The following is a 26,209-nucleotide window of genomic DNA, read 5'->3' on the forward strand; positions in this document are numbered from 1 at the left end:
TATGACTGCATGATGATATTATGTACAATGTACACAGCAACAGCAAAAATCACTTATTTAAAGTAAGAGCTTATCATGCACATGAAGAAATCCATACAGGGGACCTGAGGAGCTTCACATTTGTTACAGCTGTTAAAACCAGTAGGTCATTATTTGTTCTCAAAGCAGGATAAAGGGTCAAATAAATCATTTAGAAAAACACTGAAGGCTTAAGAGGCACACCTCCAGTTCACCTGTACTGTGCAAAGTAATCTCTGACAGTCTGAAGGGATGGTTTTAGGGTTTCTCACTAGAGGAAGCCGCATCGGTGCCGTCCGTGGGCTTTGGAAAAGGGGCGGAGGGCTTGGGCTGCTTTTCCTCTTATCCGGGCCACTCCGCTCTGTGGAGTTCTGCCCATCCTGTTGTCCCTCAGAGTTCTCCAGCATCTCCTGAATCAGAGGAGGCATTGATCCAGGAATCTCCATCTTTAGAGAAATCACACGCTCTGCACCTAGAGGAAACAGTCATTGTTACAGCCTTGTTTATTTAACTGTGAGTGACTTATTCATAGCATACGTTGCCATTCCTTACACTACTAAACATGCCTTATTTAAACAATGTGGTTTAGCACATACTCAGGTGCTTCCTTATATGTCACAATCTGGACTTTAGTTCATCATTTAAAGCAACACTATGTCGTTTTTTATATTTAAATAATGTCTCTAAAATTATTTCAGTGATAGAACAACATTTAACTGGACAAAATGTACTGTTGCTGCAACCTGAGCAGCCTCCTAGCTGCTACAAGCACACTATGAAAGTGGCGGTGGAGGGTAGAGCACACAGCCTTGCCCCTCCCCCTGCCTGCAGAAGAGTGTCTGATACCACTGTTGCGCTTTTCAACCACATGGGGGAGCTGTAAGTCATTTTTACATGGAAACTACATAGTGTTGCTTTAAAGAGCACCTATGGTCCGATTCACGATTAAAAATTTTTTTTGGTGTGTAAGTGTGTATTACTACATGTTAACGTTATGCAAAAAGTCCAAACCCCAAAGTAAATGATGACGCGAGTTATCGTTTCCAACATAAATCTCTTTTCTTGTACTACTACAAACACACATATTGTAGGCAACAGTTTATATCCTGGGCCAATTAACGTGGACTAACATTATCATAATTCCTCCGGCTTCCAGCCTATACAGAAAAGTTAACTCCTGTTAACATTGCATTGTGAGCTAATCTTACAAACATGGTAAGAAGCGTCACATTTCCGGCTGACCTCAGAGCTATTCAGGCCAATCACAATGTACAGATTAGCCTGCCAATCAAGGACACAGTGCTTTTCAGTTAATTGAGCTTTGTACAAAATAAGTGTGTTTCAGGAAGACAAGGATATCTGGAGCTACAAAAATGAGGCATTGGGTCCGGGCAGCCTTGAGGGAGTTTTGCCACATACATGGAGTGGGTGGTGGTATCCTGTGGATCGTCGTACACAGCTGAGGAAGACGAAAGGCCCAGTTTTGCTCTCTGCAACTTTCACTGGTCCCACTTAGCTCCACTTCACCTTCGCTGGTCCTGCCCAGCTCCTCTTCACCTCCGCCTGTCCCACCCAGCTCCTCATTGCCTCCACTGGTCCCGCCCAGGTCCTCTTTGCCTCCGCTGGTTCCGCCCAGCTCTTCTTCTCCTCCACTGGTCCCACCCAGTTCCTTTTCGCCTCCACTGGTCCCTCCCAGCCTCCCTCCTCCTCTATACACTACAATTACATTATTAGCCATGGGTCTGCTGTCCGCTAGAGTTTCCTTGACTCCCCCTTAGCAAGCCACTGCTGTTGGGTCAGGGGTTCTTTGGGGTCTCCAGGTGCCAGCTACCTCAGGGCTTGAGCATCCTTTGTCTCTGCCTCCAATAATCGAGACCCTGACTCAATCTTGATCCTTCGACCCAGCGGCTCCATCTTTGGCTCTTGGCTCCCTCGTCTCCACTATGGCCCTTCATCACCTTGGCTCCACTTGGCTCCCTCGTCCCTCAGGCTCCGTCTTGGTCAGTCGTCATCCTGCCCTTACTGTACCTCAGGACTCCACTCCTCCATCTGTGACTTGTCGCTGCGCCCCACCGGCTCTGTTGGGCTCCTCCTTTACTCCAGCTTCAACTTTGTGCTGAGTCGCTCAGGCTCCACCACACTCTTCCGGATCCCCCATCAGCTGCCCGAGCCACCAGCTCCACCTTGACCCTCCGGAGTCTCTGCTTCCCGATGGCTCTCTGTCTGCTCAGCTCCGGCTCACCTGTTCACCATTTGTTTAATTGTTTTCACCTGTTCCCTGTAATCTTCCCTGTGTATTTAAGCCCTTTGTTCTCCCTATGTCCTGGTCATTTCTCGTCTTGTAAATGTTAGTTTTGTGTGTATATCCTCCGTGCCAGTCTGTTTATTAAAGTTTCTAATATTTTGGTCATCATAGATCACCTGAAAATGTGCGTACGTGAATCTGCCTCACATCCCGCCCTATAGGCCTACACGCCCATTTTTACCATAAATAGTCAATGCAAATCACCTCCTGAATGCTGATCCTCATATTAATGAGACTGGCATCCAATTGTTAGTTCGTAAGCTAAATGCGCCCAGCCAATAAACACAAGCCATTGTCGGAATCCTCGAGCATTGAAAGGACGCAGCATTACACAGAGGAGTCACCGCAGCATTTATATATTTTTACAGCAATTATATGCTGTGACACCTTGCCAAAATCACAGCATAAATGAGAGGTATTACTAAAATAAATAGATATGTGTTTTCTGCTTCTTCAGTGCATGCGTCTGATATATGCGGAGTGTTCTCCAGCAGCACGAGCATTCTCCTTTGCTATAGCCTACAAAAAGCAGACATGTGAAAAATGAATCATTTAAATTTAAAAACATAAATAGTAATTTCCTTTTACCTATCAGACTTGCATTAATTTAGTGAGAGAGTACACGTGAGAGTAAATATTTATTTTAATATAATAGGCGAACGCATGTTTTTTCATGCAGGTTTTCACATAATATTTAGGACTATTATAATCATAGAGAGAAACGGTTGTCCAGGAGCGTGATGGCTGTATTTCCACACTTTGACACACTTGATGATAAAAATGCACATTAATTAAGGAAAATTTTTGGTTATTTACAGTGTTCTGCAGTTATCCAATGGATATTTGATGCCATCCATCTGTCTGTTCATATCGCGCTTCCGTAGTGGACAAAGTGACCTTGAGACAGCGCTGATAAATATTTAGAATGATTTTTGATTTAAGATTGTATTATTTTACAAGATGTATATGAAACAATTATCACTCAGTACAAGTGCAAATAACACTGCTGGATTTCTTCCTGCTGGAAGTAGCCATCAGAGGATGGGTACATGGTGGTGATAAAGGGATGGACATGGTTAGAAACAATGCTCAGGTAGGCCGTGGAATTTAAACAATGCCCTATTGGCACTAAGGTGTGCCAGAAAACATCCCCCACACCATTACACCACCACCAGCAGCCTGCACAGTGGTAACAAGGCATGATGGATCAATGTTCTCATTCTGTTTACGCCAAATTCTGACTCTACCATCTAAATGTCTCAACAGAAATGGAGACTCATCAGACCAGGCAACATTTTTCCAGTCTTCAACTGTCCAATTTTGGTGAGCTTGTGTAAATTGTAGCATCTTTTTCCTATTTGTAGTGGAGATGATGGTACCCGGTGGGGTCTTCTGTTGTTGTAGCCCATCCGCCTCAAGGTTGTGCGTGTTGTGGCTTCACAAATGCTTTGCAGCATACCTTGGATGTAACGAGTGGTTATTTCAGTCAAAGTTGCTCTTCTATCAGCTTGAATCAGTCGGCCCATTCTCCTCTGACCTCTAGCATCAACAAGGCATTTTCGCCCACAGGACTGCCACATACTGGATGTTTTTCCCTTTTCACACCATTCTTTGTAAACCCTAGAAATGGTTGTGCGTGAAATTCCTGAAACTGAGCAGATTGTGAAATACTCAGACCGGCCCGTCTGGCACCAACAACCATGCCACGCTCAAATATGCTTAAATCACCTTTCTTTCCCATTCTGACATTCAGTTTGGAGTTCAGGAGATTGTCTTGACCAGGACCACACCCCTAAATACATTGAAGCAACTGCCATATGATTGGTTGATTAGATTATTGCATTAATGAGAAATTGAACAGGTGTTCCTAATAATCCTCTAGGTGAGTGTATCTGTATCATCATCGTGAACTAATGTTAAAAAGAAAAGTGGCTTTTTTGCTCTTTCTGCCCCTGCAGAGTCAATAACATATTAGTTAAGCTTAGCGTAGATTCAACTTATATGAATCATACAGACCTTTAGCACTGATACTGCGCAGGTCTGTGATCTTCATGAGTGTCTTGGGGAACATGTGTGGTTTACTGGGTCTGCGCTTCCTCACATAGATTTTTAGTGCCTCCAGTAAAGGTTCCTGGAGCTGGTCCACCTTAAAGGGCTCCTCCAAATCCTGCCGGTCTATGCGGAGAGAAACCATATGATCAGAGACATTATAAATTAATAAGCAATCAAACCCTCAGAGTATTGCTGAACAAAATATGAACTCTTCTGAAATTTGAGGTGATTAACAATGCAGTACCTCTTTGGATCAGAGGAGGGCAGTGTGTCTTTAACATTATCAGTGGAATAGTGTATGTATGACATATTGTATACTGTATATACACTGTATACTGCCAAGCCTTATATATTTCAAACATTATACATTTCAAACAGAGTAATATTACTAAGTATTGTTGTTACATGACCTCAAGTTTAATTGTGAAACCTGTTATCATTTTAAAAATAAAAATGACACAAGTAAGTCTTACTGAATAAAAAGCCAACTAATGCATTTGGTTTATTCATCACACTGTAAATGGAAGGTCAAGTTGAACGCATTGCATTGTGGGATGCACTATCTTTATCTTGCTCATGTTTTATCGTACATAAGGGTGCTCATACTGGCTAAGATCTTGAGACGTAAGAGTAGAACCTAACTTATTTCAGTATCCTTCACTATAAAGGCCTTACACAAGCACGACTTGAACAGGACATTCATTCAGGTATGTTTTTATTTTGTAATTGTTAGGGATGCACAGAAAAGAAAATTCTTGGCTGAAGGTGAATAAATGAAACACTCAGCCGAAGGTCGAATTCCGAACATGTTTTTTTTCCGAATTACTTTGCCAATTTCTTGCCATTGCAAAAGTTACATTCATAATGTCCTTGTTACTATATTGATTTCGCATTATTTAACAATGAACTTTTTTTATAGGACCTTTATACACCTCAGATAGCTATCAGACTTGTTGAAACTGTTCCAGTTACATTCGACAACATAAATGCATCTTGGCTAAATGGATATTAATCTGATTTTCTGTTCCAGCACAAAATGTAATTACATTATTCATTAGTCGTAAGAAACTTGCAACAATGCTTTTATGAAGCACTGTATGTTAAGGAGCAGACGCGCCACTGCGTGCACTGTCAAGCCCGAGCAAAGGAAGAAAGAAGTTGACAAAGAAATTGAGTCATGACAAAGGAAAAAGCGCTCAACAAAGCACTTCTAACAATAAATAAACATTTTTTTTCTTCTTTAATATAAGTGTGTTTCTCGTGACATCACTGGTTCTAGAAGTTTTTATTACATACTGCTGTCGGACTTCATCGTTCCTCTTCTATTCTAACATCGCTCATTCTCTGTGCCCAGGACGACCACCGTGTTTTTGCTGCACGGTGTTCAGGATGTCTTGATTTTATAATGAAATAAATGAAACTTGTAGTGCTGTATGTTTTCGCGTCTTTCTCGGACAATTTAACTCACCAAAGTATTTAAAGTGAGAAGGATACATAAAAACATGTATTTTAATGTTAGACTTTAAATTTGGTGTTAAATCCACTATTGTATTATACATAATTGTTCTACACTCCATTCACAATATTTATTTCAATTACATCAGAAGTAGTGTCGCGTAGCCAGACCTTCAATACTGAAGGTCTGGTGTTTTTCGCTGCTTTTTCTGGAGAAAGCTTGCCCACGAGCTGTTTGACCGGCATGTCAAACAACCAATCACAGTTTGTTTCATCTAGCGTCACGTTTCGGACTCCCCACAATAATGAGCCGGCTGGCAACAAGTCAGTTATTGAAATAACCAGCCGCAACCGAATAGCATCTAAATAAACAACATTACTCACCATAGAACAACGTTGTGTACTTCATCAACAGCCACACCAATAAGACGCTCCCATTAAACATCTGTTTGAAGCATATCTCTCCACTTTTTAACACCTACAAGCAATTCAGGAGAACCAACCTTTTTGACTCCACTAGCTGCGTCAAGCAAACTCTTGGACGTCTTGGAGAGTCTATGCCACGAACTTTGCATATTTTTGAGAATCCAATGTTTAGCTGATCATGATAACTGGTCATTATTATCCACGTGAACACGACTGATTCTCTTCCTCAATGGAACGTCAGAGCTTTGTTTTCCAAGGACCGAAACTAATCGCGACACTCGCATCTCCTGGAAATCCAGGAGACAACCAATCAAAGACGACTTTGACATTACCACAAGGTTTCCAGAAAAGTGTACGAAAAACATCAGACGTTTAGCCAACAATCTGTGGGCGTGACGTTTGAGGCTGAGACTAAATCAGAAGTAACTGTAATTAAATTACTTGAAAAATTAAAGTAATCCCTTACTTTACTTTTTAAAGGGAAAAGTAATTAAATTACAGTAACTAATTACTAAGTAACTAGTTACACCCAACACTGGTAATAGGCTACTTTTATTAAAACACTCATGGTGCTCTCTCAGGTGCTGAAGAAATATATTGTTATATATGTAAGCAAAAAGGTACGAGAGGCTGTGCTGTATCGTGAATAAGTAACGGCTGAAGGGTGTTGTTAGGCACGACGCGAAGCAGAGTGCCTGCAACCCCTTCAGCCGTTAATTATTCACGATACAGCACTTGCCTCGAGTACCTTATTGCTTTTATAAAACAGTTACCACACAATATTAAAGTAAAAAAAAATATTAGTGCAACTTTCATGAAGTTAAATCAATAAAAGCATTCCTTCTGCTAGAAAAAATAGTCCCGGACTGCGAACAATAACATTACAGCTCAAATAAAAACAACAAACTGTTCTCAATTATATGTTTATGTGTTGCTAAGGGTGTTGCTAAGGGCGCAGTGATATTAAATAGAACTGTTGGGTAAAGCGGTCATAGCAGTGTTTTATCGTGAATAAAGCACACCTATTGACCAATCAGAATCAAGGATTGGAACTAACCGTTTTATAATATTAAAGCCGCTCTAAGCGAATCTGTGTGAAGTCACTTTTTGTTGATGTTTGAACTGTTTTCAAACAAACGGAGCATAGATAACTCCTCCTCCTCCCTTCCGTGCTTTCATGAACGTGCCCAACCCCCCACCTTCAAATCCTTCTTGTCTTTATTGGCTGGAAAGCTTTGTTATGGTTTCTGTTTGGTTTCGGTTTGGCCACTGTGTTTTTATTGCAGTTTATGGAGCCTATAGGCTGTCTACAGAGATCACGTTTTTTTACAGTTTGATCAGCGGACAGGCAGCAAGCAGATAGTGAGGAGATGTTTGCTGTATGTAACAAAAAATGTTTTATGGTCTAAAACACGTGAATTCGCTTAGAGCACCTTTAATATTCAGCTATTAGAACTGTGCTGATTTTACTTATTACTCCATGACTGAAAAAAAACTTTAAAAGAGCACCAACGCTTTTATTACAAAAAAGAACTAGATTTGGAAAAACAGTTTTCATTTATATGCTGACGACACAAAATTGTATCTTACATTTAAGTGCAATGATTCGTGTTTACTCAGGTTTTGCTAGCGTGTCTGCAGGAACTGACAATAAGGCTACAAATTTTATGCTCTTTCATTTGTACTTTGTTAGTTTAATCATGTTTCTTCTGCCTGCAATGCCAGTGTAAAATGTTCCCTCCCTTTTTGAAGTAGAAATGTGTTTATTAATTCACGCCTCAGTTATTGCAGTCTGTTTTATTATGGAGTTGGCTACGTGTAAGACTGAGAATAGAATTTATAATTTTTAATTCTTAACCATTAAATGTCCTAGCACCAGTTTGTCTGACATTCGTCTTCACAACTCATCTAGGTGACGGACTGCTGTCTGTCAGTATAGGCGATTATAATGTTTTGTACAGCACATTTGTTCACCCTGGGTTGTTTTTACATCTGATGTTAAAAATAATTACATACGGGCTGGTGAATTATTCGAAAATAATGTACGCCTGAGGTGGTAATGCGACCACCTAATACATTGTTCAGATGTTTTATTTTAAGACATTTGGCAGGTTTTGCCCTTAAAATGCTAATTTGAGTACACTGTAAAAAAATTCAGTAGAAATTACAGTATTACTGGGTATCACTGGCAACTAGCTGCCAGTAACGTAGGGGAGAGCGGGGTATGTTGTCACACTTTTCACACTGTCTAACATTTACTGAGCACCATACATCAAAATGGTATAAATCTCATACCAAATGAAAGAAGGAAGTCTTGGGCACATATGTTGTATTCATAACATCTTTATATCTTATCTCATTACAGAGTTGTAGACTGTTGAATAGTGACTGTGCACTTGTGACAATTTGCCCCATCGGAGGGTAAGTTGTCACACTAGGGCGGGTAAGTTGTCACACTAGATTATCTAAAAATAAGAACACAACTACTTAATTGTGAATATTGATTTTAATTTTTAAACTGAAACCAAACTGGAAATATAAACATCCGTGCCTGGAGAATCTGGAAAAACAATTATTTCAATCCAAATAATGCACATTTCAATTAAGTGGCAAGACCACTTTACTTTGAACTTTGGTTCAAATGTTCTATGGCTTTCACATAAAACCAGATAACTGAATGGAACGCTGCAGATAACTTGCTTAACTTAACATGTTTAACCTCTGAACAAAACAGATGCCCTGTATGACTAATAGGACTCATCTCCAGAATCACAATTCTGACACACATAAATTGCCTGGCCTGAGGTGCAAGCATCATGGGCCCAATTGTTGCATTTTACACATTTTACCCAGGTCTCCTTTGGACGACTCTTTGAAATGGCTCTACACAGACGAGGCAGAAGCACTCTTCATCATCTGATGATGACTCTTGCATGATTTTTCTTCTTTTAGCTGCCTTGTTTTTCATAGGTCCGGATTTCTGCTTCCCTTTCTTTTGAAACAGCTTTTTGCTAGATTGAGGCTTATTCTTTTCTATATCATGTTTTCTGAGCATGTTCGATGTGTTTGTTTGTACAGGGGCAAGTTGTCAGATGTGACGACTTGCCCCAAAGTCATTGAGACAACTTGCCCCATACTTACTTGTGTGCTAATGTTGTCTAAATCTCAAGTTTAGCTCATCATATCACTTTAGCTAAAGTATCAAAAGACACTTTACGGTCTCCTCTATTTTGTGCAAAATAATCATTTTAAACATTCACACCTAACAAAGTTGTATTGCATAAAATGTAAAGTGATTTTTTTTTACTTTTTAAGCAGAAAAATAAGAAAATTGTGCTAACCTCAGATTACAGTGATCTTGACCACATGTGAACAGGAAGTTCACTATAGAAGAAGAAGTCACATAAAGTGGCTATTTGATTTTTGACATAGAGCCTCTAGTGTTGGAGTTATTAACAGTGTGACAACTTACCCGTGTGACAACTTACCCCGCTCTCCCCTACTGTAGATTTAACATTTATGTTATTTACTGGCAACAGTTTGTTCAAAGTTAAATGAACATTTTCAGTCTTTATCTTCTACAGTAAGTTACTGGCAACCAGCTGCATAATTACAGCAAATTTTTTACAGTGTAGTATTATATTCTTATGCATCTCATCTGAAGCGTCCATGTTTGCATTTGTGTTTGCAGTAACGGGAACAAGTTGGCCAATCAAAATTTAAATATTATTATTTTTCTTCAGTATTTATGTATAATTTGTTCTGGTTTTATATTATCATGAATGAAGCAAAAACTAAACTAAACAAGCGGGCAAATGTTAATTTACTGTATTTATTTTCTTCTGTTTTTAATTATTTTATTCATTTCACTTTCACTACACTCTCAGAAATAAAGATACAAAAGTTGTCACTGGGACAGTAACCTTCCAAACAGGTACACCTTTGTACCCAAAAAGTGCATATTAGTTCTTCAAAGATATAGGGCAGTTCAAAGATACATATTTGTACCTAAATGGTACACTGTAAAAAAAATTCTGTAGAAATTACAGTATTACTGGGTATTACTGGCAACTAGCTGCCAGTAACTTACTGTAGATTTTACATTTGTGTTATTTACTGGCAACAGTTTGTTCAAAGCTAAATGAACATGAAACATTTTCAGTATTTATCTTTTACAGTAAATTGCTGGCAACCAGCTGCATAATTACAGCTAATTTTTTACAGTGTATATAAATAGGACCTTTTTTAAAGGGTACTGCCCCAGTGACAGCTTTGTACCTTTATTTTTAAACGTGTACCACACATATATATTTATGCTTTATTTGTCAAAATAAAATAAATCTGTTATTTAGTCACAAGGAACTGTAATGTGGTCAACAGACCTGGAACTACTTTGTAAGTGTGCGTTGATTAAAAATAATGCACATCCATAGCTTAACAGCTTCTTTAACAGCTCCGTGCTATAAAAATAAATAAATGAATGAATATTATTCTGGTTGAGTACTGTATCTGTAGTTAATGATTAGTGTTGTATTTGCCAAAAACTACCTGAAAAATGCTTTTTTATTTAAGAAAAGGTGTTGCCCACCTCCTGAGATGAGGCAGATAGCAGACAGCAGTCCTGTCTCTGTGTCGTCCATCTCAATCGGCAGGAGTTGATTGGCGAAGGTAAACACCAAGTCAGTGAGTGGCCCGAAGCCAGCATTGTGCATCTGTGTGCGGTTTAGCGTCAACCCATCAGAGAACGTCATTGTATCCTGGTCAGGAGTATAGCGTGTGCAGATACGCAGGATCTACACACACACACACACACACACACGTTATTATTTACGTAAACAAATGCATCTCAAGCTAGAAATGCTGTATTTAATCATTTGGTCATCATGCTATGTGAAATTTGTTAAACTGTGTGCCACCTGTAATATTTTAAATCTTTCAGTCTAAACTCTTGGGTTCTTTGTTACAATTTCATTCAGTTCATTTGCCTTGAGAGTGTGTGCGTGTGTGTGTAATGTGTGTGTTTTTAGTTGGATAGGGTTCATCTGCAGCACACCGTCGGCTGCTGTGGATGATTGGCAGTACTGTCATGAAGATGAAACAGAATAAAACATGTCTGCTGCCAACAGCAGACTCTCTCCATCTCTCTCTCTACACACACGGAGAGATGCCGTTTGATCTTCCTCTTCAACACTAACTCTATCCACAGCATAACGCTGAGCAACTATCACAGGACAAAAACTTTGACCCATGGAGTTGGACAGTATATGTGTTGAGTTTCGAATGAGCTTCCATTTTAGTTTTTGCCAACACTGTAAAAAGCACAATATCACAATAAAGTAATATGGGACAGGCCATTACATTAGCTGTCTGTTTTTTATTTTGTCCTACATGCATTATATGTGGTGCACGTTGGTATATTTTACAGACCTCTGCATGCATGCTTTGAATTGGATGTTTTTCACATTTTTGTAATGTTTATATTTTTGGTCAAATTTTGGCCAATAAAGGGCAATTGCTTAAGTACTTCCACAGCGGTGTTCTCTGTGAGTTTTTTTGTGAATGTGATTTTAAGACCCTAGTGATGTGAAAGTGTTTAATCAAATGTCATCAAAAGCTGACTGCATTCGTTGGGCTTAATCATTAAATTCAAGAAAAATGAAAATAAGCTTTCTTCAATTTATAAGAAATGTAAATATGTAGCTTTGGCTAACAGTGTCAGTATACAATGTATATCATACATTATTGTATACATAAACAGCAAATAATATTTTTTTAAAAGCTAAATAAAGAAAAACTGTATTATAAAAAAAACCCTGCAAATGATTCAAAATGCAGCTGCATAATTGGACTCCAATGAGCCCAAATGAGCCCTCATCACATTTCTGTTTATCTCTCTGCACTGGCTCAATTTCAAGGCATTTGGTGCTTGCCTATAGAACAGTCACGGATTTAGCACCTCCCTACCTCAACTCTCTCTTACTGTACAAGTTTACATCCCCTCCAGAAATCTGCAGTTGTTATAAGAGCGGCACCCCCTGGTACCTTCACAAAAAAGCACAAAGTCACTTTCAAGGATTCCCAAATTCCTTATAGACAGCCGAATCAATTACACTATTAAAAAAAACCAGCTGAAAACTCAGATTGCACTTAAGGCTCTCTTGCAAATAAAAAATTATTTGACTATAGGCATTTTCCGAACAGCATTTATATACCCTTTGTTGAGTGAAATAAAAAATTGTCCTACCTTTTGTAATATGTACACTCACCTAAACGATTATTAGGAACACCTGTTCAATTTCTCATTAATGCAATGGTGTAATGGTGTGTGGGATGTTTTCTTGGCACATTTTAGGCCCTTTAGTGCCAATTGGGCATCATTCTAAATGCTACGGCCTACCTGAGCATTGTTTCTGACCATGTGCATCTCTTTATGACCACCATGTACTCATCCTCTGATGGCTATTACCAGCAGGATAATGCACCATGTCACAAAGCTCGAATCATTTCAAATTGGTTTCTTGAACATGACAATGAGTTCACTGTACTAAAATGGCCCCCACAGTCACCAGATCTCAACCCAATCATCTTTGGGATGTGGTGGATCGGGAGCTTCGTGCCCTGGATGTGCATCCCACAAATCTCCATCAACTGCAAGATGCTATCCTATCAATATTGGCCAACATTTCTAAAGAATCCTTTCAGCTCCTTGTTGAATCAATGCCACATAGAATTAAGGCAGTTCTGAAGGCAAAAGGGGGTCAAACACAGTATTAGTATGGTGTTCCTAATAATCCTTCAGGTGAGTGTATTATGCTATTTTACTATATAACCATCAGAAACCCTTAGAAAACTTGTAATATGTTATATAACCTTGAAAACGACTAATAACCTGTAGTTTGTTATTTTGTACTATGTACACCAAGTATTGTATATACAAAAAGTATTATAACCACAGAGTTTGAAAAGTATATGAATGACAACTCTCTTGGTTAAGAATTATGAATGAAAATTAAAGACAAGCACACAACATTGTATTAACTGTTTATTGAGATGACTTTCTAAACATGTGTTAGAAAGAATAATGCATTTAACCTATAAAAGACAAAGGAACAAAGAGTAAGTTACCATCAGATAAGGCATGATGTCTTGCAGGTCAAGAACACCATGAAGAGGATCGTGAAGAGGAGGATACGGAGAAAATGAAGACAAAGAACAAAGGAATTCAGAAGGATTATATAGGATCTGAGAAGGGGATTTCCAAGATTGTGATGTCATGGAGAATTTAGACTTGGCAACTCGTCTATAAAAGGATGAAGTTTTGACGAGTCCGACAGAAACTGGACGCGACCTCCGTGTCTGACAATCCGTCGCTCTTTTACTTTGAATTAGGGTATTAGACTTTTTATTTTCTTTTTACTTAACTGGAAAAACATTTTTTTTGTACTATTACTAAATTGTATTAATAAAACTTATAAAAGACAAGAGAAGGTCTGCTTGCTTCTACTAGAACCTTAGCGGTAATTAACGTCCCATGAAGGAGTCTTCTGACAAAGAATAATGTATCATTAGCTTGTAGATAAAAAACCCTTGACAAGAAATATTAAAAAGAATATATATATATATATATATATATATATATATATATATATATATATATATATATATATATATATATATATATATATATATATATATATATATATATATATATATATATATATATATATATATGCAATAACTGAATCCTAGGTTTCATGCAGACATGCAGTGTTGTCAAGGTGACATTGGTCTGTCAGTCATTTCACCAAGGGAGATCCAAACGCATAGATGAGACCATAAATCCCCTACACCCTCCAAAGAACTCACTTCAAGGGCTCTGTCCTTCGAAGGGGCATAGGGATGCTCTTTAATCACTCCATGTACTGGCTTATACTATCTGAATGTTGTGACTGAAACTTTGTATTACTGACTTTTTTGGGGCCTATCATACACCCGGCGCAATACGCAATGCAAGTGTTTTTTGCTAGTTTCAACCCGGTGCAATTATCATTTTCACATTTAGCACCACGTTGTTTAAATAGCAAATGCATCTGCGCTCAACTGTAATTGTACATTCACAAGGGACACAAAAGCGTTAACGCTTGACAGAAGGCTTATCTGAAGCGTGGCCAACAGCCAATCACAGTGGCCGCAACACATGCTCCGGTCTTCCATTAACGTAATTGGCTTGCTCTGCCTAGGTTATTTGCATAAGACGATCTGATTGGCTGACGCACACGTTGCTTCTTGAAAAGTTGAGAAAGGTTCAACGTGGCGCTGACGGATCCACAATTCAGTTCGGTTATGCATGACGTCCCCCATAACAAGTGAATGGGAAGTGTTAACGCTTACGCCCCGTGTGAACGTACTGTAAGAGTCTTGGATAAAAGAGTTTGCTAAATGAATAAATGTACACGTTATATACAAATGCACATACCAGTATGTCGAGGCAGGCGGCTTTGAGTAGCGTGATTTGATCAGCCATAGTGAGTCCAGTGAAACCAGGAACTCGTTTGGCAAACTCCACAATTTTAATGATGCATTTAGTAGCTAGTTCACTGAACTTATCCCAGAGACCCAGATCCAACCGGACACGATGATCTGAACTGGAGTTCTGCAGAAAACAAACACAATCAAAGCGCTAAAATTAAAGATTTTTCCACACGTGGCACATTGAAACAATACCATCTATGAGTTTTCTCTACTGTCAAATACAAACAGTACTATAAAGTAAATAGCAAAAATATTTCAAACAGTTGTATACTACATTGCCATCATATGACTTTATTATTTGTATGTTTTATTCTTTTCCAGTAATCGTTTTTGAAAATAAAGATTTGCCATTATTATACAATGTTTTTTCAGTCAGTTCAGCCAAATAAGAAAAGTCATAATGAATGTATACATTCAATTTTTGAACATGATGTTTAGTGTCTATTGTTATTTGACAAAATAATAACTTGTCTTGCTGGTATGCTGTTTTTTCCAGCAGGGATATTACTTAATGATATCTTTAAATGACAAAAACAATATTGCACCATTGACTTTAGCCCAGCTTTTAGTTGGTCAATGGTGTAGTATATTTTAGTTGCTTCAAAATAGCAACGTGTCAACAATGCGCCTGAACACACATTGTTTTCAAGCCAGCACGCCCATGGTCACACAATGGGCGCAAATGCATTTTCCTATTTAAACAATATGACCCTGGGGGTGAAAAGGATAACTGCACATGGCTCAAACTAGCAAAAAATACTTGCATCGTGCTGCATTGTGCCGCATGTATGATACAGTAGGGCCCTTTGGATCAAGTCTCTAGTCAAGTCCTCAGTCAAGACAGACAAGTCCCAAGTTGAGTTGCAAGTCCTCACGTCATAAGTCATCCATGCTCTGTCAACATTGATTTCAATATTTGACATGGCCTTACTCGCCCAATATTAAACATTTCAAGGTTATATTTTCACACAATGTTCCTTACATGTTTTTAATGTAAAAAACAGTAAACCTAAAAAAAAGATTTCTGCTGGGTTTTAACAGGTAGGGTCACATTTTATTTTAATTGTCTGTCACATGTTAGCGAGAAAAGAGAAGGCCAATCATGAAGCAATGTGGGTTACAGAGGGGGAAATCAGAAAAGGCAAAGCCAATCCTATTAAAGATATGATTTAGGGTGTCAGGACTCTGAGAACGAAATCTGATAACCATTTACATACCACTATTTTTACAGAACGCAGTTGTAAATGATTTTTATCTAATTGAAATTATTCTTGGATGAATTAATGTTAAATGAAATAAGTAACACATAAAAACACAAGATGAAGACGGACATCAGTTTTTATATATAGAAATATAGATGAACTGTTTGGTCGAAATTATTGCTACTGCATGTAAGATTCATTGTTCCCTGGATATTGGTCGGGACATGTCCCTACTCAAATCGAGCCCTTAAATAATTTTAGCGAAGGGATTTTTCCTGCACTTAAAGAAATTCTTCCAAGTTATAGAGTAATAACTCTTGATCATTTAAGACAGTCAGCAGGAACGAACTTGGAAATATTGATTCAGTTTCTAGACATCAAGAAATAAGGTCAACACGCCCTGATGACCTAATTACTCGAGAAATTGAGGTTTGCTCTTACTTCCAAAGAAACTGATCTACTGGAGAATCATTTAAAGAGCTCAGTTAATCCAAACTGTGAGAACCATTTCCCAATATGTGGTTATTACAGAATCTGGAGGAGTGTAAGGTTCTTTTTTAAATGTTGAAACTGTAATGTTATTACTGTAAGACCAGACTCAGCCTCTGAAAAAGCTTTGTACAAAGTCTTTAAGGTGCTGAAGAAGAAAATTAAGTTATATGTTGTTCATCTTATTTAGCACATTTAAATGATTGGTATCCACTGAGATAAATTGCCAGATTAGAGTCTAAAAAAGAGATTAACCACAATATTAGCTTTGTATTGTATTGTTAAAAAAAATTGCAGGTGGAGGAAAAGCACCAATGAAGACATCCGGATCTGCATATTATAAGTTAGACCTACTTACATTTAGTTATTTACATTTATTGTTACTTGAAAATCTGTTGGTTTTACTGTTTAAAATGGATGAAACATGTATGGCATGTTATAGAACAAGAGGGGAAGTCAGAATGACATAATTTTTGCTGCAAGTAAAAAAAATATTAATGACTTGGTCCTTTTTTACAGCTTAATAGGGCAACTACTACTACTTGAGTATGTTAAGTACATTTTTCAAGCAGTGTTTATCTTGGGAAAATGTTTTACTTAACTTTACAAAAAAATTCACAATCTAAAAAAATAATCCGTAAAAAACGGACAATGTCCTGCCAGAAAATTACCAGTACCTTTTCCGTTATGTTTACAGACATTTCCGTTTATTCAAATTCTGTAGATTTATAGAACATTGTTCGTAGATTTACAGAACATTTTCCGTAGTCTTTAGGGACACTTCAATCCGCCTATGAAACAACAAAGCTTCATGCCACAATGCATGCTGGGTACCAGGATTGTACAACACTCTTTCTTAACATTTACTCTCACCATTGTTGAGATTTGTATCCAAAGTGTTGATATCTCTGAAGCAAAATCCACAGCTGACACATTTGCAGCAATCTTATTCAATACAGTGTGTTTTTAGATCAGCATAGACTGTCACTCTTATACATTTCAGCTCCTCCATTTATATTTTATCATTTCATATTTAAATGTTAGGTAGCATAACATAAAAACAACCAAGCTTATATGACATCATAGACAATTCCCCTTACTCAAGCAAGAAACAAGTTGCAATTGCTACAAGCAAAAACACTGTTGCAATGTTAAAAGAGCAGAGGCAGTTCTGTGAAGGTCAAGGTACAAAAGCCTAACTAAAGGGAACACTAATCACCATAGTGGTGACTTCAAATGAATCAATCTTAAACAAACACAAACTGTAGATTTAATGTGATTAATGTTGTGGTAAATATCCATTTGACTTACACGTCACGTCAGAAAGAAGATTTGTCTACTAAATCACGTGTCGATGCTGGAATAGTTTAACACTTGTATCTTGTTCTGACAGCATTTGTTTAGAAGTTAAACATCATCCATGTTAGAAAATAACTACGCAAGCAAGTTGTAATTTTAGGTTTCAAACAGAGATGGTGATAGAGAGGCAAAAGTGAAAGATTGCAGCAGGGGTTATTGCACCCATAATGCAACATGTTATTAAAAAAACAGATAAATGCCTGTAAAACATAAATACGGAAAATTCCTTCATATTTACACAGTACTTTGTCCGTTTTTTTATGGATTTTTTTTAGAGTGCACTACATTCTAAATCATGGAATCATACAGTGTATTTCTTTTATATTACGAAAATTGATTTAATACCTAATCACATAAAAATTGTGTACTTTTACTTTTCTTAAGTAAAGTAAAAAAATACTAGATGTTTAATGTACTTGAATATTAAATATAAACCAAAAACTTGATATTATGAAATGTAGTGGAGTAAAATTTATATGCTTTGGAATGCATGTTTTCCAAAGAAAAACACTGATTAAATACAAATACTTAAAAATGTACTTTTATGTAGAAAGTTAAAATACGTAAGTAGTGTCCGCCTCTGGAGATACACTCATAAAATCCTTAATATATCAAATATTTCATATTTTATATCTTTTACTTAAGTCCAGATGATACAAAAAACATGACATGAAATTAGTTTTAGTTAAGCAAGATTGATACACCCTGGTGCATTATACTTCAGGAAGGACATAAAACCAGAATGGGGAACCTTATACAGTATAAGTCACCATTAACCAAGAAAGCAGGAGACTTACCGGATAATTTTACATGGTGCAATTGTGGTTAATGTTTTATTTTGGTTTAAATAAGTCATATAAGTCATGATTGTCCTTTTTATTTCAGATAGAAACAGTGTTTCATGCTTTTATGCATTGCTTCAGGCTAAAGCCTTATTTATTGTTTTGGGAATTTAAGTTTTTGGTGAATCTTTCTCGTTTGAAGTTTTTATTTGTGATTTCAAATATACTCAAAGACATCGATTTTAGTGTCATGCAGGGGCGTAGCCACGAGGGGGCCTGGGTGGGCCTTGGCCCCCTCATTTACATATCCGCTTCCTCAGATTTCCAATTGCTTAAAATAAAATAAGAAAATGTTGATTTCTTAGTCTGACTGATAGATTGACCAATCAAAATGCTGCACTGTAAAATGCAGCTGTTTTCAAACTTGATTGGATTAGCTTATGTCATGTGTTGTTGTGCGTAACTTATGCTGTCATCTTCGCATGAGAGTTCATTAATATTCGGTGACAATGGCAGCTGGCGCGAAAAAGGCGCGTTAAGCCGTTTTATTTATAGGTTTTAAGCTATTGCCCCCTCATTTTAAAAATAAAATTCTAGCTACGCCCCTGGTGTCATGTGTTGGATTTTGTTTTAGGTCAAGCTAAGATGGCAATTGATAGGTAGGTAACAAATGTATAGAACATTTCCTTAAGTTAATTTCAAGAAAAACTCTGGAATGAGCTGTAAGTACAATTTCTTTCATTTTACAGAAGTTTATATATAGTTGGTATACCATTAAATATCTCAAAGTGCTTGAAATGTATTTGTATTAATATTCCAAATGTTGTATATGCATAAGTTAAGCTTTTTCTTTAGGTATTGGTTGTTTTTGTATTCTAAAATGTTTTCTGTAAACCTGCTTTGCAACAATGCATTTTGTGAAATGCACTAAAAAGTGGTCCTCAAAATAGGCTGTTTCCTGCTGTTTCCAATTTCCTGCTTTTCTTTAGATTTTAAGGTAATTATAGAGCTAGAGATATTTTTAGCAGTTTCCTAAAATATAGCAAAATATGCTTTGAGTGGCTTGCTAAAAGCATTTGTCCTGTTTATAATCATATCAAATTTTTGGATGCACCCTAACTAGCAGTAGATTAAAAAAATCTGTTTCCTTCCGAAGAAACACCCAGTTTTGTTAATGCTGTCACCAAGTACAATCCTGTCACTACTGTCATTCATTAAAAAATTTCTTTATGCTTTCCACTACAGTAAAACTGAATCCTGCAAGCTGAGAGATGCTCTGCATGGACGTTGGGCAGGAGATCTATTGTCTCTGGCTCAGATCAGTAAATATGATCTCTGCTTAAAAGAAAATCATATCACAGCTGGCATTAAATCACTCTTAAGTGAACAACAGCACATTTCACTGAAAGACCTCCCCACTGATCCTCAAACCAACCGCAGAGACACAAATGGACAGGCGAGAATATTAAACCTACTTGTCTTCTTTCTCCCCGGGGCAAAGAGGATGCCGTTTGATTTTCCATCCAATCTCAGTCAATTACCGCACAGACATTATTCAATAGAGCCAAGGAAGTGGCCAGGGAATTTTAATTTAATATAAAAGCATTTATACTAAAAAACAGACAATTTGTGACATTAGAAAATAAGCTGCCAATGTTAGAAATAATGTAACAGCCTCCATCAGACAAATATCAAAGCAGAGGCTCCAAATGACAATAGCTTGAGTCTGTTTTAACATTCAACCATCTTAAAACTCCTCCTTGATTCAAAGGCCATATTGATGCTAATTTGTTTTGCTTTTAAATGTTAACTGAGCAATGATGGCTTTATTCATTAAAGCTTTATTCATTGTGACTGAAGACTGATTGTCTCTCTCACCAGCTTTAAACTACTCAATTTCTGAAGGAGGGGTTTAACTATTTCACAGATTAATGCTTTAACCTAATCTGAGAAGAACAAAGGATTCTTCTCTGTTGCTATTAAAAGCCTGTCATGCATAATTGTGTGTGATGATGAAGACCGTCTTTCTGGTGGTATGTGATTATAGTCCTGATCTAGTTTAAAACTGTGTCAGAAGACTCCTTGCTGGTGTTCAGCAAGTGCTTCTTCCAGTGTGCATTGTTGCAAAGCTGACTAAAACAAAAGAGTAACTAAAATTAAAGACAGCTTTGCCAAGGAATCAATATTGTCTAGGTTTTATGGTCTCTCGACATGCCCAGGAGTGAGACAAATCATTACAACAGAAATGAGCATAGTCCTCCCTAAAAGGTACATCCACATCATCAAGTCAGTTGTGCACAACATAAAAGCAGTATTTTGATGAAAATTACATAAGCAATTGTGGTTACCTCAGTTTTTCTCTCTCTTCATATCATTCAAATTATGGCTGGACCATTTCAGTTTTTGACATAAACACACTGTATGTGTACAAATAGGATTTTGCAAGCTCTTATCTGCACAACCATTATTTTATGAATTCTCTGTATATGTGCGTGTAAATCTAAAGCCTGGTTTCCATTACATATTAAATACTTTTGTGAAAAAGGTGTTTCCATTAACCAGCTTTAAGCAAATAATGTATAGTTATACCAATCTGAACCACCTCACTGATTTAACATTTTGTCCAAATATAAAACAGAAGTAAAATCTATGTGCAGTAGTGATGTCCGATTCTTAAACGAATCTGGGTTTTTTGTCGGTTTTTAGGTTGTAACCAATCAAGCCAATTTACAAACTTGAACTGAATCAAAGTTTAGTTCCAGGATGATGACAGAAGATGCCCAACCAAACCCTCCATCAATGTTTTTTGAAGATTACCGAGTGGTCTGACATATATGAATGCACACATATAACCGGGGACTTAATGAGCCAGATGCACAATGTAAGTTTCAAAACGCAGTGGAAATATACTAATGGCTACTTTTATTAAATACATTTTAAAACTTATAAAGGGAACAAAAAACCCAAACGTTATTAACTTAACTGAGAGAAAGGCATAGGTGTGTTCAACTTCCATGTGGCCTGGTGCAGACTGCCACATGAAGTAGAACTCACCCTTTGTTTTACAGATATACAACCTGAGACTACTTAGTGGTTGTGTTTACACAAGAAACCATAAGATTTGTTTTTTTGAACAGGTACATTAAATCGAATCATCCGAAAGAACCGGATAGTGGAAATGAAACACACTTACCATCACTAATCTGCAGATAAGTGAAGATTTATTAATCCAAAGTGCGAGCAGTCATTCACAGCGTGATGAAAACCATTAGACATGACACATGAAACAGTAAAAAAGCACATTCAATAGCCAACAATGAGCAAAGGAAACACTGGGGTATTTATACACACGGACTAATGACCCTACTGAAAGGACCAGCTAAAACCAAACTAAGCTGGTTGGCTGGTTTTAGGTGATCTTCCAGCCTGGTTTTAGCTGGGCTGTGTTTCCCTTATACCCTCATTCACTATTCCCTACTTTAGTTCACTAATATAGTTCACTTGAGTAAGTCAATGAAAACGAGTGAGTAAATTCGGACGCTTGAGCTCGCCGGAAGCACGGCAGTGTGGACGCCATCTTCAGCCGAGACATGTGAAATAATTTGACGCGACTCTCAGTGGACCCTAAGTGTGTCAGATAAGAGAGACATACAAATTGTACACTCTTAGAACGGATGCGTTTTAAAAAACACACCAGTGTTAGTTTAGGGACAACACACTACATGCGTTGTCACATAATCTCTGTGTTATTATTGATACAAACATTTTCTGTTACTTTTAACACAAGATATCCATACTTGGAATGTGACCTCTGCATTTAAATCCTTCCCAGTGAGTTGTACACACACACACACACACACACACACACACACACACATCCAGAGCAGTGGTCAACTATCACTGCAGTAAAGCTCTTCTCGGGTCCAAGGAAATGTACGACGACACCAAGGTAACCGCTAAAATGTACATTTAAATTTGACTGACATGTCTGTCTCAACAAAAATTAACCTACCGCCAGCCACACAATGTCGCAAGCGCTCTTGGCAAACCGATGAGAGGTTTGAAAAGGACATTGACCTATCCATTATTGTATCAGACCCGTGTCCGAGGCACATGTGAAACTTTTCGGGTCAGACCTCGGGTTTTTGGATCTAAGTGGACCCGTGAAGACCTCTACATTGTGCCCAGAAAGTAACTGGGGTAAACATGCCTTGATCAAGAGCACCTGAGGCCCAACCTGGCGGTCGTGAGACTCAGACTATCAACCTTCGGGTTAAAAGCTTCATGACATCTTCTGTAAGGTTCTACTGCTACCTGAGGACAGGCCTCTATTACGGTTTTTTATGGCGCGACGTGTGCCAAAATGACCCTCCACACACAACACACTATAAGTGGCAAATGATGCCCTTTGGGACTATATCCAGCCCATGCTGTGCAACCTTTCAGCAACACTATCCACTTTTTTTATTCCGTTTTTAGTATGTAATGCAGTACGTTTTATGCTATTACTGCAACTTTTGTATGGACATTACTGCAAATGTATACTACACTCTTGTTTTTAAATATCCTCTCATTTTTGTAAGGGCTATTTCCATGTAAGATGGAAAGGCTTGTCTTGTTTAATTTGATACCTGTCATCTATCATATTAATTGATTAAATGTCAGTAAAAATATATAGTATCAGTAAAATATATAATGTTTTATATTTAATAATTTTGATACCTGTTTCTGTGTTTGAATATACCGTATTTTTCGGTCTATAAGCCGTGTTGTTTTCATAACTTGGCTGGTGCTGCGTCTGGATTCTGTAATGTGGAATGACGAGTATGTGAACTTCACACTCGTTTTTTGTTCGGTTAATTTAGACTATTCAACCTTCCAGGTAAGTTCTGTATGCTATGGTTTATCGTTTAAATAACTGATAATATTACTTTAACGTACAGACATCTATTCAGCCTGCTGTTCTGTCTGCTATTGTTTAATTGAACAACTTGCCTTTCCAGATTAAATGTCTGTTCTTTGGCTTGGATTTTGCAAAATAATTTTCTATATAAACACAACGTATAGTCCACTGCGACTTATATATGTTTTTCGTCTTGATGCATTTTTTAATGATGCGGTTTATACTCCAGTGCGGCTTGTAGTCCGGAAAGTACGGTAAAGCTGCTTTGAAACCAAGCAACATCGTAAAAAGTGCTATATTATAAAATTTTACTCTAAAAATTGCTGGGTTCTTTTTTTACCCATAAAGGGTAAATATTGGACAGAACACATGTTGGGTTAAAAATGATTACATGCTGGGTCAAAAATGACCCAATGTTGGGTTGTTGTTATGCAACTATAGTGTATAATAACCCAGCAGTTGGGTTAAAACAACCCTGCAATGGATCAATTTTAACCCAGCGGTGTGTTCTGTCCAATACTTACCCATTATGGGTCAAAAATAACCCAACCATTTTTAGAGTGTTAAATTAAAGTGCACTGTATTTGTGTTCTATTACATGTGATAGAAACAGGCCTGTGAGGGTCATACCGTGGTGTACTTGCCCAGCTGACAGAGTGAAGGGAATGTCTCCTGATGTGCTTTTCTTATCTTCTCAATTACGATCTCCATCTCTGCGGTCAGTTCATAACTCTCAGTTAAGTCCTGCTTTGGAATCTCCTTCTTCCTTTTATTCCTGTCATTCCGGACAGCTATGAGAAAAAAGAATACAAGGGAGCTCAGCGATACTTCAAGGCAGGGGTGTCCAACTCAATTTCATCCCGAGCCAGATCAGCATTAGGGTTGCTCTCAAAGGGCAGGTTGTATGTGTAAGACTATGAATTCTTTTATTACATTGCATAATTACCTCTACTGGTTTTGTTAATAACTCAGGTAATACCTAGCTGTAAAAGTAGAAGCCCAAGACAAATAATGACAAAGTGTATTTAGGTGTGCAACTATTCTACAGAGTATTTAAAAAAATAAATGCGGTAACAAAAACACGTGTTGTATGTGAGCACACTCTCTGTTTTCTCTGTTATCTTTCATTGTGCAGGTAATTAAATAAGAGCCATTTTAAGACAACCAATAAAGAGTTTTACAAACTCCACCACATTATTTTTAGGCCATTCATTTATTAGACACAGATACATGTCATCATTTCTTGCCCTCTGTGATTTTAATTAAAACAGTTTAAAATTAAAAGTGCAGTCAGTGTGAAGCAGAACAGTGATCATTTGGTAAATGCATAGTTGAACGGATGTGTTTTTAAAATAGATTTAAAAGTGTCTACTGTTGAAGCACATCTGATCTCTTCTGGAAGCTGATTTTCATATATGCATTCAAGTAGGAGCATATATAAATTAAACAGAAGCGCTGCAAGAATTGAACCCTGTGGGACTCCACATGTCATGGATGTCCACTCAGATTTATGGTTACCTATGTTCACATAGTAGCCTCTCCCTTTTAGGTATGATTTAAACCATTTGAGGACCATCCCAGAAAGCCCTACACAGTTTTCCAGTCTATGTAAGAGTATGGTGTGATCTACTGTGTCAAAGGCAGCACTAAGATCTAGTAGCACCAGCACTGATATTTTACCTGAATCAGAGTTTAAGCGAATATCATTTATTATCTTTATGAGCACTGTCTCTGTGCTGTGATGCTGACGGAAACCAGATTGAAAATTGTCCAGATAGCTGTACTGTTTGTATTTCACTCTTTCGTGATCAATGTATGTGAATAAACACAACTCCAGCATGCGTGTCGACCGTGCAGTGCGTGTCGACCATCAGCTCGACATCCATCTTTATTAATACCTCACTTCCGGTTCCCCTAACACTTTGGTAATCCGGTTCAATACACAACAACAGTAACAAACATTACAATAGCCATTTGAGTTTAAGAATTTGTTCAGCTGATTGAAAACAACATTTTCAAGGATCTTGCCTATAAAAGGAAGATTTGAGATTTGTCTGTAGTTGCGAAGTATGGTTTTTTCTAGGTTACTCTTTTTTTAGGAGGCTTAACAACTGCCGTTTTTAATGACTCTGGAAAAGTGCCTGTGAGCAGATAGGTATTTATTATTTTAAGAGATCAATTTCTAAACAGTTAAGTACCTTTTTGAGGAAGGATGTGGGGAGCGTGTCAAGGCTGCAAGTTTTTATATCAATTATGTCAAATTCTGAGAGAATGATTCATTCCTGAGGTTGTTGTAATGATATCTGACTGACCACAGTACAATGAGAGGCCATTAACCAAACAGCGTTTTTGTCCTTTTAAGGACACTTCAGGTGGAAGAGATGCATAAATAGTTTATTAATGAATGTGTTAAAATAACACATAATGTGTTAAATAGAATAACACAAAAAAAGCCCTCACTAATTCTAAAATGACCAGTAGATGATACAAACGGTGAAGTGGTTACTGTGATGTTATCAGTTGAATATCACACAGCTGGGAAGGACTCTTAGCCAATCAGATTAAAAAAACAGAAAGAATTGTTGTTTTATGTATAAATGTATTTATATTTCACACCTTTATTTCTAAACATTAAATATAAATAAATCTCACAGTATTTAAAGTCATTATGAAATAGAAGTAGCAT

General features: G+C 37.5%; 1 protein-coding gene across 1 annotated transcript in view; it reads right to left on the reverse strand.

The window, feature by feature from the left end:
- Window positions 1–208: 208 nt before the first annotated feature.
- Window positions 209–26,209, reverse strand: part of LOC129455254 (retinoic acid receptor beta) — a 76,334-nt gene continuing 50,333 nt past the window's right edge. Inside the window, exons 4-8 of the mRNA XM_055219927.2 lie at window positions 24,154–24,314; window positions 14,733–14,909; window positions 10,845–11,049; window positions 4,340–4,498; window positions 209–490 (exon numbers count right to left, since the gene is read on the reverse strand). Coding sequence (XP_055075902.2) covers window positions 210–490; window positions 4,340–4,498; window positions 10,845–11,049; window positions 14,733–14,909; window positions 24,154–24,314 — 983 coding nt within the window. The 3' untranslated portion in view covers window position 209. The remainder of the gene's footprint in view (window positions 491–4,339; window positions 4,499–10,844; window positions 11,050–14,732; window positions 14,910–24,153; window positions 24,315–26,209) is intronic.

This window comes from Misgurnus anguillicaudatus, chromosome 20 (genome assembly GCF_027580225.2).
Source record: "Misgurnus anguillicaudatus chromosome 20, ASM2758022v2, whole genome shotgun sequence".
Lineage (NCBI taxonomy): Eukaryota > Metazoa > Chordata > Actinopteri > Cypriniformes > Cobitidae > Misgurnus > Misgurnus anguillicaudatus.